Source organism: Astyanax mexicanus, chromosome 4 (genome assembly GCF_023375975.1).
Source record: "Astyanax mexicanus isolate ESR-SI-001 chromosome 4, AstMex3_surface, whole genome shotgun sequence".
NCBI classification, from domain to species: Eukaryota; Metazoa; Chordata; class Actinopteri; order Characiformes; family Acestrorhamphidae; genus Astyanax; species Astyanax mexicanus.
Genome location: NC_064411.1, coordinates 27422706 through 27435562, shown reverse-complemented (window position 1 = coordinate 27435562; position 12857 = coordinate 27422706). Strand labels below are relative to the sequence as shown.

At 39.8% G+C, this 12857-nt stretch overlaps 1 protein-coding gene across 18 annotated transcripts in view; it reads left to right on the top strand.

The window, feature by feature from the left end:
• ptprsb (protein tyrosine phosphatase receptor type Sb) overlaps positions 1-12857 on the top strand; it is a 281301-nt gene that overhangs the window by 235285 nt on the left and 33159 nt on the right. For all 18 annotated transcript variants that reach the window (XM_049478946.1, XM_049478941.1, XM_049478945.1 and 15 more), the window contains 2 exons: positions 4233-4330; positions 6734-6857. In XM_049478946.1, the coding sequence (XP_049334903.1) occupies positions 4233-4330; positions 6734-6857 (222 nt within the window). The remainder of the gene's footprint in view (positions 1-4232; positions 4331-6733; positions 6858-12857) is intronic.

Genomic DNA, 12857 nt, shown 5'->3' with positions numbered 1-12857 from the left:
TAGTCATTAAAAGATTATTGCTTTAATGTGTGGGTGGCCAGGTCTTCATGATAAAGGGCTCGGCGAGTGTAATGACTGCATTCATTTCCTGTGATTATTATGGTCAGGTTTCTAATTCCGGTGAAGTATTTTTCTCTCTGTAAAAGATTCAGAGCCCCACATACATTATTCATCAGCGTGTAATATGCAAAATATTCAACTATTAATTACCCTCTTAATATGCATATTCTCTATGCATAACCCTTAAATGAAGCATCTCCGGATTACAGAGCCAGCTCTGATAACCTGGTCTGGCCCTGTCTGTCTGTAACATCGTTCAGTTTGATATCTAAAGAAATCACTTTACAGAGCAGAGCTGAATTTATCTCAGTACTGTAATCTGCTGTTCTATTAAACCCTCTCAATAAAATACAACACTTCACACATCTGTTCTGATCCTGAGTGAGAACAGAGAGAACTGAACAGATTCATACAGAGAGGATCAGAACCCAGACCTGATCATTTATATTAACAGATACAGAATGAAGCCACACCCCTCATCAGTCCTCTTCCACCTGAGGAAAAGGCCACTTATATACAAACACTAAATATGACTGGACTAAGATGGATGAAAGGAAGGATGGTTAGATGAATGCTTGGATGGATGGATGGATGGATGGATGAATGCTTGGATGGATGGATGGATGGATGGATGGATGGATGAAAGGAAGGATGGTTAGATGAAAGCTTGGATGGATGGATGGATGGATGGATGGATGGATGAATGCTTGGATGGATGGATGGATGGATGGATGGATGGATGGATGGATGGATGGATGGATGAAAGGAAGGATGGTTAGATGAAAGCTTGGATGGATGGATGGATGGATGGATGGATGGTTGGATAAGTGTATGGATGGATCGATGCATAATAAGATGACAATAAAAGACACAATGGATGGGTGAATAGATGGGGAGATGGATAGGTGAATAGATGGATGGATGGATGGATCGATCAATGCATAGTAAGATGACAATAAGAGACATGATGGATGGATGGATGGATGGATGGATGGATGGATGGATGAATGGATGGAAAAATGGATGAATAGATGCATGGATGAATGGATGGATGAATGGATGGATGGATGAAAAGTAGGATGGTTGGATGAATGGGTTTATTTAGGGATCGATGCATAATAAGATGACAATAAGAGATAATGGATGGATGGATGGATCAATGCATAATAAGATAACAATAAGAGACACAATGGATGGATGGATGGATGGATGGATGGATAAAAAGAAGGATGGTTGGATGAATGGGTTTATTTATGGATCAGTGCATAATAAGATGACAATTAAAGACACAATGGATGGATAGATGGATGGATGGCTGGAAAAAAGGAAGGATGGATGGTTGGATGAATGGGTGTGTGGATGGATCAGTGGATAATAAGATGACAAGAGAGAAAATAGATGGAAATATGGATAATTGGATGGAAGGATGGATGCATAAATGGATGGATGAATGGATGGATGGATGAATGGATGGATGGGCTGGGCTGGGCTGGGTAGTCGAGTTCAACGCCACATCAGCTCGTCGGCTATTTCGTGGCAGGAAAGGTACTGTCTAATCACAAAGTTCTACGATCTAAGCCATCGCAGGGCAGACAGACACAGACAGACACACAGACACATTCACTCACACACTCACACCTAATGGGCAATTTCAATCAAGTTCCAATTAGCCTGAACGTGCCGTCTTTGGACTGTGGGAGGAAACCGGAGAACCCAGAGGAAACCCACGCAGACACGGGGAGAACGTGCAAACTCCACACAGAAAGACCCGGGACGCCCCAGCCGGGAATCGAACCCAGGCCGTCTTGCTGTGAGGCGGAAGTGCTAGAATGGATGGATGGAAGGATGGATGGATGGATGAATGGATGGATGGAAGGATGGGTGAATGGATAGTTGGATGAATGGAAGGAAGGATAGATGGATGGAGGGAACAAAGAAAGGAATAAAGAAATGATGAATGAATGGACGGAGGAAACAAAGAAAGGAATAAAGAAAGGATAGATAGATGTATGGATGTATGGATTTTATCGTTGATTTGTTGTTCATCTTTGGAAGAGTGGTAGAGGGATAGAAAATGGAAAGAAAGATACAGTGAAGAAAAAGGAAGAATAGAGGGAACAGGACAGAGATGCTGAAAGAAAGGGGGCAGAGGGGTGCAGGAGAGAGAGGGAGGGAGGCTGGAAAGAAAGAGAGAGAGAGAGAAGGAGGGAGAGAGAGCTTCAACATTTTAATTAAATCTGACCTTTAGAGCTGGTGCATAAGCATTAATTGATACTCGACATAAACAGATATTGGTGCCACGGTGTGATAAACACTCTTCTCTGCAGGAGGCACTGCAGTTTGTTCACACACACACACACACTCACAAGCAGCACTGAGAGAGTTTAATACACTTTAATAACAGTAGTTGAGCTGTAGTGCAGTTTGTGTTTATTTAAAAAAGGTTATTGGATGGGTTTTAATAGAGGATCACAGAGAGAATGTGTGTGTGTGTGTGTGTGTGTTTATGTGTAATTCTAAAAACTTCAGTAGCCAGTTAAAGCTTATGTCTGTAAGTTTTGGGATTTAGGGACCTCTCTGGTGAGAATGGGTAATTGCACCGAGCATGCGGAAGAATCATATTAAACTGGGCGGGTGTGATGTGGTCTCCATTCAGAGCGGATGAATCCGACTCCAGGTTATGTTCAGTCAGAGAGAGAGAGAGCTCAGTCAGAAGCATCACTCCTTCATTTCTTTGGTTTTATTATGGGTGAATGAGCTACTGAGGTCTGAGCTTCCTCTTCTGAAGTCTCCATTGCTCCACCAGCCGCTCGCATTCAGTAAAACTGAGCCGAAACCTCTTTCTGAGGCTGTACATGTGACGTAAGTATGTAAAAAACGTGAAAAAACATGTGCCAGAAGAAGAACTCGACACCCCAGTTTTTAGAATGAATTTATTATTAGGCTTAGCAGGGACGGTTGTTCCAGCACACTGGTACCAGTAAACACAATATTTTATCCATATTCTTCTCCATTCAGAAATGCTTCTGCTTTCAGTTTAGAAACAAAATAATACCGATTGCCACTTTAAATACGATGCATCAAACAAATTTGCTTGGTATTCATTGTGATAAGTCTCTCTCTCTCTCTCTCTCTCTCTCTCTCTCTCTCTCGCTCTCTGTCTCTCTCTCTCTGTCTTTCTATCTGTCACACACACTCTCTCTTCCCTTATTTCTCTCTGTATCTCTCTCTTCCTCTCTCTCTCTCCCTCTCTTTCTACTCCCTCGCTCTCTGTGGTCACTCTCTCTCTCTCTGTTCTCTCCCTCTTTCTTTCTTTCTTTTTCTCTCTCTTTGTCTCTTTTCCCTTGTTTCTCCTCGTATCTCTCTGTCTACCCTTGCACTGTTTGTCTTTTCTGTCTCTCTCTCTCTCACTCTCTCTCTGAGTCTCTTTTTTTTCTCTCTTTTTCTGTCTCTCTTCCCCTCTTTCTACTTGTTTCTCTCTGTTTTCCCCCCTTGTTCTCTGTCCTTTCTGTCTCACTCTCTCACACTCTCTTTGAGTCTCTTTCATCCTGTCTCTTTCTCTGTTTCTCTCTCTCTTTTCTGTCTCTCATCCCCTCTTTCCCCTCGTATCTCTCTGTCTACCCCCTTGTTCTCTGTCACTTTCTGTTCTCTCTTTCACACTCTCTCTGAGTCTCTTTCATTCTGTCTCTGTCTCTCTCTCTCTTTTTCTGTCTCTCTTTCTCTCTTTCTTTTTATATATCTCTCCCTCTCACTCTATCCCCTTGCTCTCTCTCTCTGTCTCTCTCTGTCTCTCTCTCTCTGTGTGTGATGAAGTGATGATCTCTCAGGAGGTGTGCTCGTTTATGATTCATAGCTGTGAGATCACACCTGCCTGGATGAAAGTCTAGATCCGTCCTCCGACACAATCCCTCCCGCCCGCCACACACACACACACACACACACACACACACCGTATCCCACACAAATGTAGTGGAACAAAGAACAACACATTCCTACGTTTCTACACGCACACACCTTCTATTTTAGTCCACTTACACACACACACACACACGCACACACACACTCACACACACACACTCAGCAGGTCTCTCAGCTGATTTTGTGACTAACGGTGATTTTGGCCTGTTCTCTCCTCCCGCCTGTGCCCTCCTTTGACCTTTGACCCCCTGCAGGTATGATGAGTCATCCCCCCATCCCCATCTCCGAGCTGGCAGAACACACTGAGCTTCTGAAGGCCAACGACAACCTGCGGCTCTCCCAGGAGTACGAGGTGACTAATGAGAGAGAGAGAGAGAGAGAGAGCGAATGAGAGATAAATGATGGTGAGACAAAGATGGAGAGAGAAGATTAGAGCTGCAACAAGACAAAAGATGGAGAAAATGATAGAATGATGGATAAAGGCTGATAGTCATAATGATGGTGAGAATGATAGAGAGAGAGAAGAGAACATAATGTTGGAAATAGAGAAGAGATAAAGAAAATGATGGACAGAGATATGATGGATGGATGGATGATAGAGAGAGAAAACATAAAATAATGATGAAAATAGAGAAGAGATACAGAAAGTGATGGACAGAGATAAGATGGATGGATGATAAAAGAGAACATGAAAAGACAAAATGATGAAGGGAAGATGGACAGAATGATGAAATAGAGAAGAGATACAAAAAAGTGAGGGACAGAAATAAGATGGATGGATGATGGACAGAGAAAAGACAAAATAATAATGGAGAGAAGATGGAAAGAATGATTGAAATAGAGATGAGATACAGAAACTGATGGATAGAAATAAATAGAATGGATGGATGGATAGATGTATGGATGATAGCGAGAGAAACAACAAAGTAATGATGAAGAGAAGATGGAAAGATTAATAGAAAAAGAGAAGAGATACAGAAAGTGTTGGACAGAGATACGATGGATGAATGATGGAGAGTGGGGAAGAGAGAGACAATAAAAAGATTGATTGAGAGAGGAGATTAAAAAAGTGAATGACTGAAAGGGATATGAAGGAGAGAGTGAAGCCTGAAGGGATTGATGGAGAAAGGAGACTGAGAGAATGATTAAAACAGGAAAAAGAGATAAAAGATAGAGAGACTGATGAAAGAGAAGGATGAGAGTGAAGAAAGAGAGAATGATGGAGTGAGAAAAAAAATAATGTTAGACACAGAGAGAGGAGAGAGAATGATGAAAAAAGAGAAGAAAAAATAATGTTAAAAAATAAATATTAGAAAATAATCAAAAATAAAAAATAGTAGAGAGACTGCCAGAGATACAGAAGGGTTGAAAGATCGAGAGAAAGAAGGTAGAGAGACTGATGAAGAGATTGAGTATAAAGAGAATGAGACAGCAATAAAAGGCAATAAGAATGTAATATAAAGAGAAATACAAGACTGGGATGAATGGAGTTGAAAAAATGAATAGAAAGAAATCTGGAGAGAGAAGAAAAGAGATGAGGATAGAGGACTTGAAGAAAGAGAAAAGAGGAGGGGTAAAAAGAAGCATACGCGAGAAGCGGAGCAAGACCACGAGAATTAGAGAAGACAAAAAGAGACAAAAAGAGAAAAAAGGAGAAGGAAGTAGGAGGAAATGAAAAGGGGAATAGAGAGAAGGGGAATTATTTTAAGAATTTCTACGAATGTTCTGTAAATGTGCAGGGGTTGGACAATGAAACTGAAACACCTGTCATTTTAGTGTGGGAGGTTTCATGGCTAAATTGAAGCAGCCTGGTGACCAATCTTCATTATTTGCACATTGCACCAGTAAGAGCAGAGTGTGAAGGTTAAAGGTCAGTTAGCAGGGTAAGAGCACAGTTCTGCTCAAAATACTGCAATGCACACAACATTATGGGTGACATACCAGAGTTCAAAAGAGGACAAATTGTTGGTGCACGTCTTGCTGGCGCATCTGTGACCAAGACAGCAAGTCTTTGTGATGTATCAAGAGCCACGGTATCCAGGGTAATGTCAGCATACCACCAAGAAGAAACAGACCACATCCAACAGGATTAACTGTGGACGCTGTAAGAGGAAGCTGTCTGAAAGGGATGTTCGGGTGCTAACCCGGAGTGTATCCAAAAAACATAAAAGAACGGCTGATCAAATCACGCAGAATTCAATGTGCACCTCAACTCTCCTGTTTCCACCAGAACTGTCCGTCACCACAATCAATTATTGTGCTCTAAAACCAGGTGCTAATACAGCCCTTAAAAACTGAAATTGAAATTAAGAAAGCAAGAGAGAGAGATAGAGGCTGAAAGAAATTCCAGAAGGAAAATGAAAGCAGGAGGAGAAGAAAGAGAGTGAGTGATGGAGAAAGAGAGAGAGAGAGAAAGAGCTGGTCATAAAATCCAAGGTGACCTTGCTGGAGCTGATCACAGTCAGTGGTGCTGCTATAGCGGTGAGCTAGTGGAGGCGCTGTATTATTATTATACGGCAGATGTTTTATTGAGGACTAGCTGTGAGGAGTTTTGTCATGAGGGAGGAGAAACAGCAATAATACTCAGTCCCTCGTCCGAGTGAGTCAACGCTCGCTGTCTGCTCGACTTCAGGAGAACAAATCCACCAGCCTCAGCCAAACCAGACAGCCTTTACACTGTTGATCTAACCTTTATTTAGCTATAATTGCAGAAATAAGTTGTTTTTATTGTCGTTCTTCCCTCTGTTTCTCGCAGTCTGTTGATCCTGGGCAGCAGTTCACGTGGGAGCACTCCAACCTGGAAGTGAACAAACCCAAGAACCGCTACGCTAACGTCATCGCCTACGACCACACCAGAGTCATCCTTGCGCCTGTGGATGGTACGGATCGTACAGCCAGCTCTGACTGTCTGGACCTCAGAAAATAACTTACTGTTATTATCAGTTATTGCATTGAATATAATGGAATTTGTATTTTTTGCCGTAATTTAATTTCTCAAGAAATCGATTCCTAATAATGTAAATTATTCCTAATCACTACTGGTTAATATAGAGTAATATATATATATTATAAAAAGTTTGAATATCCTTGAAAAGTTACTATATTTCAATTTAGTTCAAAATGTGAAACTCATACTCATCCAGCTGGAAAATGAAATCTGCATCATAAAAGTTATAAAGGTTGTCTTATGTGCTGTAAGATTTTCCAGGAAAGACTTTGAACTTGATATAACACGGTGGACCAACACATTTAAGATGCACCTGTCCCTTACAATATATAAGCAATATTTACTCAGATAAAATATGTTTCTATAGATTAAACTTGTTTAAGATGAACTTTCTTTGTAATCTAGCCTATCATAAAATATAAACTGTATCAAGCACAGAAATCTAAATAATAACAATAATAATAATAAAAAAAACAGATAACACACAGTTTAACCAGTTTTGAACATCTACTACAGACATACATTTGTGCAAAAACGATGGTTGACTCTTCTTTAATACAAAATTAAACAAAAGTGTTTATTGATTTAGATTTGTTAATTTAAAGGTGGTGTATATGGATTTTAATTACATACACGTTTTCCACTGCAAAACTCAGTGAAGGTTTTCTCATGGTTCACTGCACTAAATCATTTTGTGTTTAAAAATGTTTTAAAAAGCTGTGTTTTGGGGCTCAGGATGGTCCAACAGTCTAAAGCACTGCCACTATTTGAATCCCGGTCATGCAGCTTGCCGTCAGCTTTCGGAGCCCTGAGAGAGCACAATTGGCCTTGCTTTCTCTCTGGGTGGGTACAGTAGATGGCGCTCTTTCCCCTCATCACTCCTATGGTGATGTCGATCAGCACAGGTCGTCTGTGAGCTGATGTATCAGAATCGAGTCGCTGAGCTTTCCTCCGAGTGTAAAAAAAAAGATGTGTTGGCTGACTTTACATGTGTCGGAGGAATCACTAGTGATGTGAGATATACAGCTGAGTAGCAGCTGAACGGGTGGAATAATGGTAAATTTGGAGAAAATGGGAACATTTAGAAGAAAATGTATTTATTCTGCACAAAATTGTACAAAAATGTTTGTTAATTTGTGATTTAAAGGTGCTGTATATGGATTTGAATCCACTACACGTTTTACTCTGTAAAACTCACTAAATGTTTTCTTATGGTTTTCTAGCTTTCAGTAACAAAAAAAGGGGGAAACAAACCAAGTGACTTACATGAAGAAACACAGCACAATTCCACTAATCAGCGACACATATCCATATCAAACAATGAGTGTTAATATGATTTGGCATCAAACTAGAAACAAAACACAAACCACATAATCGAACAGAAATCCTCACATCATAATGTAATAATGAACTTTTTTTATATGTATATTAAGTGGCGTGGACTCAACAGAACAGAAGTTTGAAAAGCAGCTTTCAAAAAAGTGAAAAAGTATTGCAGGAGGTTTTGAGCAGAAGTGTCGCGTTGGCAAGTTTCTGTGGTTAAACTGGAGTTTCAGCCTCTCTGAGATGAGACCCATGTGTTCTCATTTGATAAGAGAATTCTTAAGCGCTCTATTGGCTGATGGTTCTGTATTTATCTTAAGCTTCCTCTTTTTGTTTAGTGGCTGTCTGGGCGAATGCAAACCTAGATTGGATTGGGCCGTTATAGGGCTGAGCGCTCCGTGACCCACATCACTGCTAATCCCGGACTGATACGAGTCCCTGTTTGACGCCTAGCGCACTATGTAGGGTGCAAAAGCCATTAGCCATTAAGCCCTCTATGGTGCACTAAAAGTCCAAAACGGGAGCCGCTCTGGCTCCGGCTCAGCTGGAATAAATAATACGCTGTCAATAGAGATCCATTTGAAATCACGACCCGGAGTGGCGTCTGTTGGTAGTTACGTAGCTATCAATGCCAATTACTTCTCTCTCTCATCATTACTGCATACGAAATCAGGCAGCACGGGCATCATTTCCTCTAAATGTTCATTTAATGGCCTCTTGACAGCATAGACACATTTTGGCGCACGGCCTAACTTAGCGTACGGCTATTAAATGTCCTTCGTTTTTGTTTTAAAATGTGAATTTATTTACTAATCATGCTGTTTTTGTTTTGTTCTCTATATCTTTGCAAGAAGACATTCAGTATTCAAGATATTCCTCAATTAACTTGTTTTGAATCACAGTGAAATAGTAAATGTGGGTGGTGTCTGACCCGTGTGTGTAAATTTGATGTAGAAATGCGAAAGTAGCTTCTTTTTAAAAATAATAAAAATAAAATAAAACATAGAAAACATAGAAAATGAATTTGTGCATTAGAGGGATAGTGATACAACAGGGTGTTTTATTCTAAAAGTAAGAAAAGTACAAATAGAATAAGTATGTATGATGATCAAAAACAAGTCAATTGAGGAGTACCTTAATTTCTGAATGACTGAATTAATTTATTACTAATATATATCATACAAACCCCCTTAGCCATACATGAATTAACATAGAAAATGAATGTGTGCATTAGAGGGGTAGAGATACAAAAAGGGATTTTATTCTAAAAGTAAGAAAAGTAAAAATCAAATAAGGATGTATGATGATCAAAAACAAGTAAGTTAATTGAGGAATACCTTTATTTCTAAATGACTAAATTAATTTTATTACTAAAATATATCATAGAAACCCTCAGCCATACATGACCGTATGAAGAAAATGAATGTGTTCATTAGAGGGGTAGTGATACAAAAAAGGATTTTATTCTAGAAAGGTTAGAAAGGTAAAAATAAAATAAAATAAGGATGTGTGATTAAGTTAATTTAGGAATACCTTAAATTCTGAAATAAATTAATTTATTACTAAAACATATCATACAAATTCCTTAAGCCATACATTAATTTCTTAAGAAAATGAATGCAAAAATTAATTTTTGACCCATGCTGCGCATCAAAGGGTTAATACTGATATACCCTCTGTCAAGACAAATCTTAAAGGACAAATCTTCCTACAACAAAATGTGTGTCCCCTGTGAAAGCTAAATAATCAACCCACCAATACAAAGGGTTAACATGATTTAGGCTACTTTAAAATAACTTAAATTGATAAGCTGTATCTTTCTTTTTCTATAAAATTTCTGAAATTGTTACATCATCTTTAACGGGCCACTAAATCCTAAACAATATGTTTTCTATTAATAGCTGAAATGTGTTTATTTAAAATAATTAAACATATCAGTCCTGCTTAATTTTTTTTTAAACATTTAATAACCTTTAAAAAATAATTTTAGGTTCAACAGTAAATAGACACATAACATAATAGCCACATAGCATACTGAAGCATTTAACGGCATAAAGATAGCATTGTTTTTTAACATTAACAAAATCACAGGAGTCATTTCTTTGTAATTAGGAAGCTAGCTTTTTTTGCCTAGCACAGATTTCTTTTAGCTTTTTAAACTTAGAAAGGCTTTTGTTTTGTGGGCTGGGGTTAGATTTGGGTTTTTGTAAATTTAAATGGATTAACATTGCCTCAAATTGGATTCAGCTCTCTTCAGTAGGACCCAGTTCCCCTTCAAACAGACTCAAGTTGTCCTCTTCCAAATGGACTCAACTTTATCTCCTCAAAAAGATGCAACGCTAACACATCTTAAAGCTCATCTTATTCTACTCAACCATGCATAGCTGAACTCAACTCCACCTGGATCTGCTCATCTACCTTCACCTTAGCTCTGCTCCATTCCATTGTACTCAACACCTGTCACTTCAACTCAAATCTACTCGACTCCGCCCACTTCAGATGGATTCTGCTGATGAGCCCTGCCTGCCTCAGTTTGACTTGATTTACCTCAGTTTCACCTGGTTCAGCTCCATCTCTACTCATCTTTCCCCTCATTCACTCTTTCAACTGTCCCCTTCTCTGAATCATCCACTGTCCCTTCCTCTCTATCGGCCTTTTTCCTCTTCCTTCAATTGTACTTTTTCCTCTTCCTTCAATTGTCAACTCTCTTTTCCCTTTAATTGTCCACGCTCACCTTCCTCTCAATTATCCTTTTTCCTGTTTCTTCAATTGTCCACTCTACCCCTTTCATCAACTGTTCACTCTTCGCCTCCTTTAATTGTCCAATGTCCCTTCCTCTCTATCGCCTTTTTTCCTCTACTTCAATTGTCCCCTTCCTTCATTCATCCTCACTCCCCTTCCTCTAAAACATCCACTCTCTCTTTCTCTCGATCAGCCTTTATCCTCTTCCTTCAATTGTCTTTTTTCCTCTTTCTTCAATTGTCCATACTTTTTTCCTTCAACTGTCCACTCTTCCTTTCATTTAATTTTAAACTCTCCCCTCCTCTCAATCGTCCTTTTACTGTTTCTTTATTAATTCCTTTTCTTCAATTGTCCACTCACCCCTTTCTTCAATTGTCCACTCCCCCCTTTCTTCAATTGTCCACTCACCTTTTTCTTCAATTGTCCACTCCCCCCTTTCTTCAATTGTCCACTCACCCTTTTCTTCAATTGTCCACTCGCCCCTTTCTTTAATTGTCCACTCCCCCCTTTTTTCAATTGTCCACTCCCCCCTTTCTTCAATTGTCCACTCACCCTTTTCTTCAATTGTCCACTCCCCCCTTTCTTCAATTGTCCACTCACCCTTTTCTTCAATTGTCCACTCGCCCCTTTCTTCAATTGTCCACTCCCCAGTTTCTTCAATTGTCCACTCGCCCCTTTCTTCAATTGTCCACTCGCCCCTTTCTTCAATTGTCCACTCCCCCCTTTCTTCAATTGTCCACTCGCCCCTTTCTTCAATTGTCCACTCGCCCCTTTCTTCAATTGTCCACTCCCCCCTTTCTTCAATTGTCCACTCGCCCCTTTCTTCAATTGTCCACTCGCCCCTTTCTTCAATTGTCCACTCCCCCCTTTCTTCAATTGTCCACTCGCCCCTTTCTTCAATTGTCCTCTTCCACTTGTTCTCTCTTCTTTTTTTAATTGTTCACTTTCTCTTCCTCTCTATCAACTTTTTCCTCTTCCTTTAATTGTCCCCTTACTTCAATCATCCACTCTCCCCTTCCCTTATTCGTTCTCTCTCCCCTTTCTCTGAAATGTCAACTCTCACTTCCTTTCGCCCACTCTCTTTTTTCCTTTAATTGTTTTCTTTCTCTCTCTTTTAATTGTACACTCTCCCCTCCTCTCAATCATCCTTTTTCCTGTTCCTTCAATCTCCCCTTTTTTAAACGTCCACTCGCCCCTCCTTTCAATTGTTCTCTATCCCATTCCATTAATTGTCCACTTTCCCTTCCTCTTTAAAACATTTTTCCTGTTCCTTTTTCCACTTCCTTCAAACTTCCTTTTTATTGTTCCTTTATTTGTTCACTCTCCCCTCTTCTCAATCGTCATTTTTTTTCTGTTCCTTTAATAGCCCCCTCTCTCCTACCTCTCAATCGTTTACTCTCCCTTCCCCATCAATTGTCCTTTTTTAATTTTCCTTTAACTGTTCTCTCTTCCCTTTCTTCAATTGTCAACTCTCTCCTTTCTTAAATTGTCCACTCTTCCCTTCCTTTAATTGTCCACTCATTCTTCCTCTTAATCATTCACTCTCTCTTCCCCTCAATTGTCCTTTTTCCTTTTCCTTTAATTGTTCACTCTTCTCTTTCTTCAACTGCCCACTCTTCCCTTTCTTCAATTGTCCACTCTTTTCTTTTTTCAATCGTTCACTATTCCCTTACTTTCATTGTCTACCCTTACTTCCTGTCAATCATTCTCTTTCCCCTTCCTCTCAATCATCCACTCCTTCATCCCTTTAATTTCCACCTCCCCCTGCCCCTTTTCAGGTTCCACATCACAATTTGCCTTCAACCTCAGAACCTGAGTCTTCCTGAGGGCATCATGCTGCTTTTTGTTGAGGTTGGGCTTGTTCCTT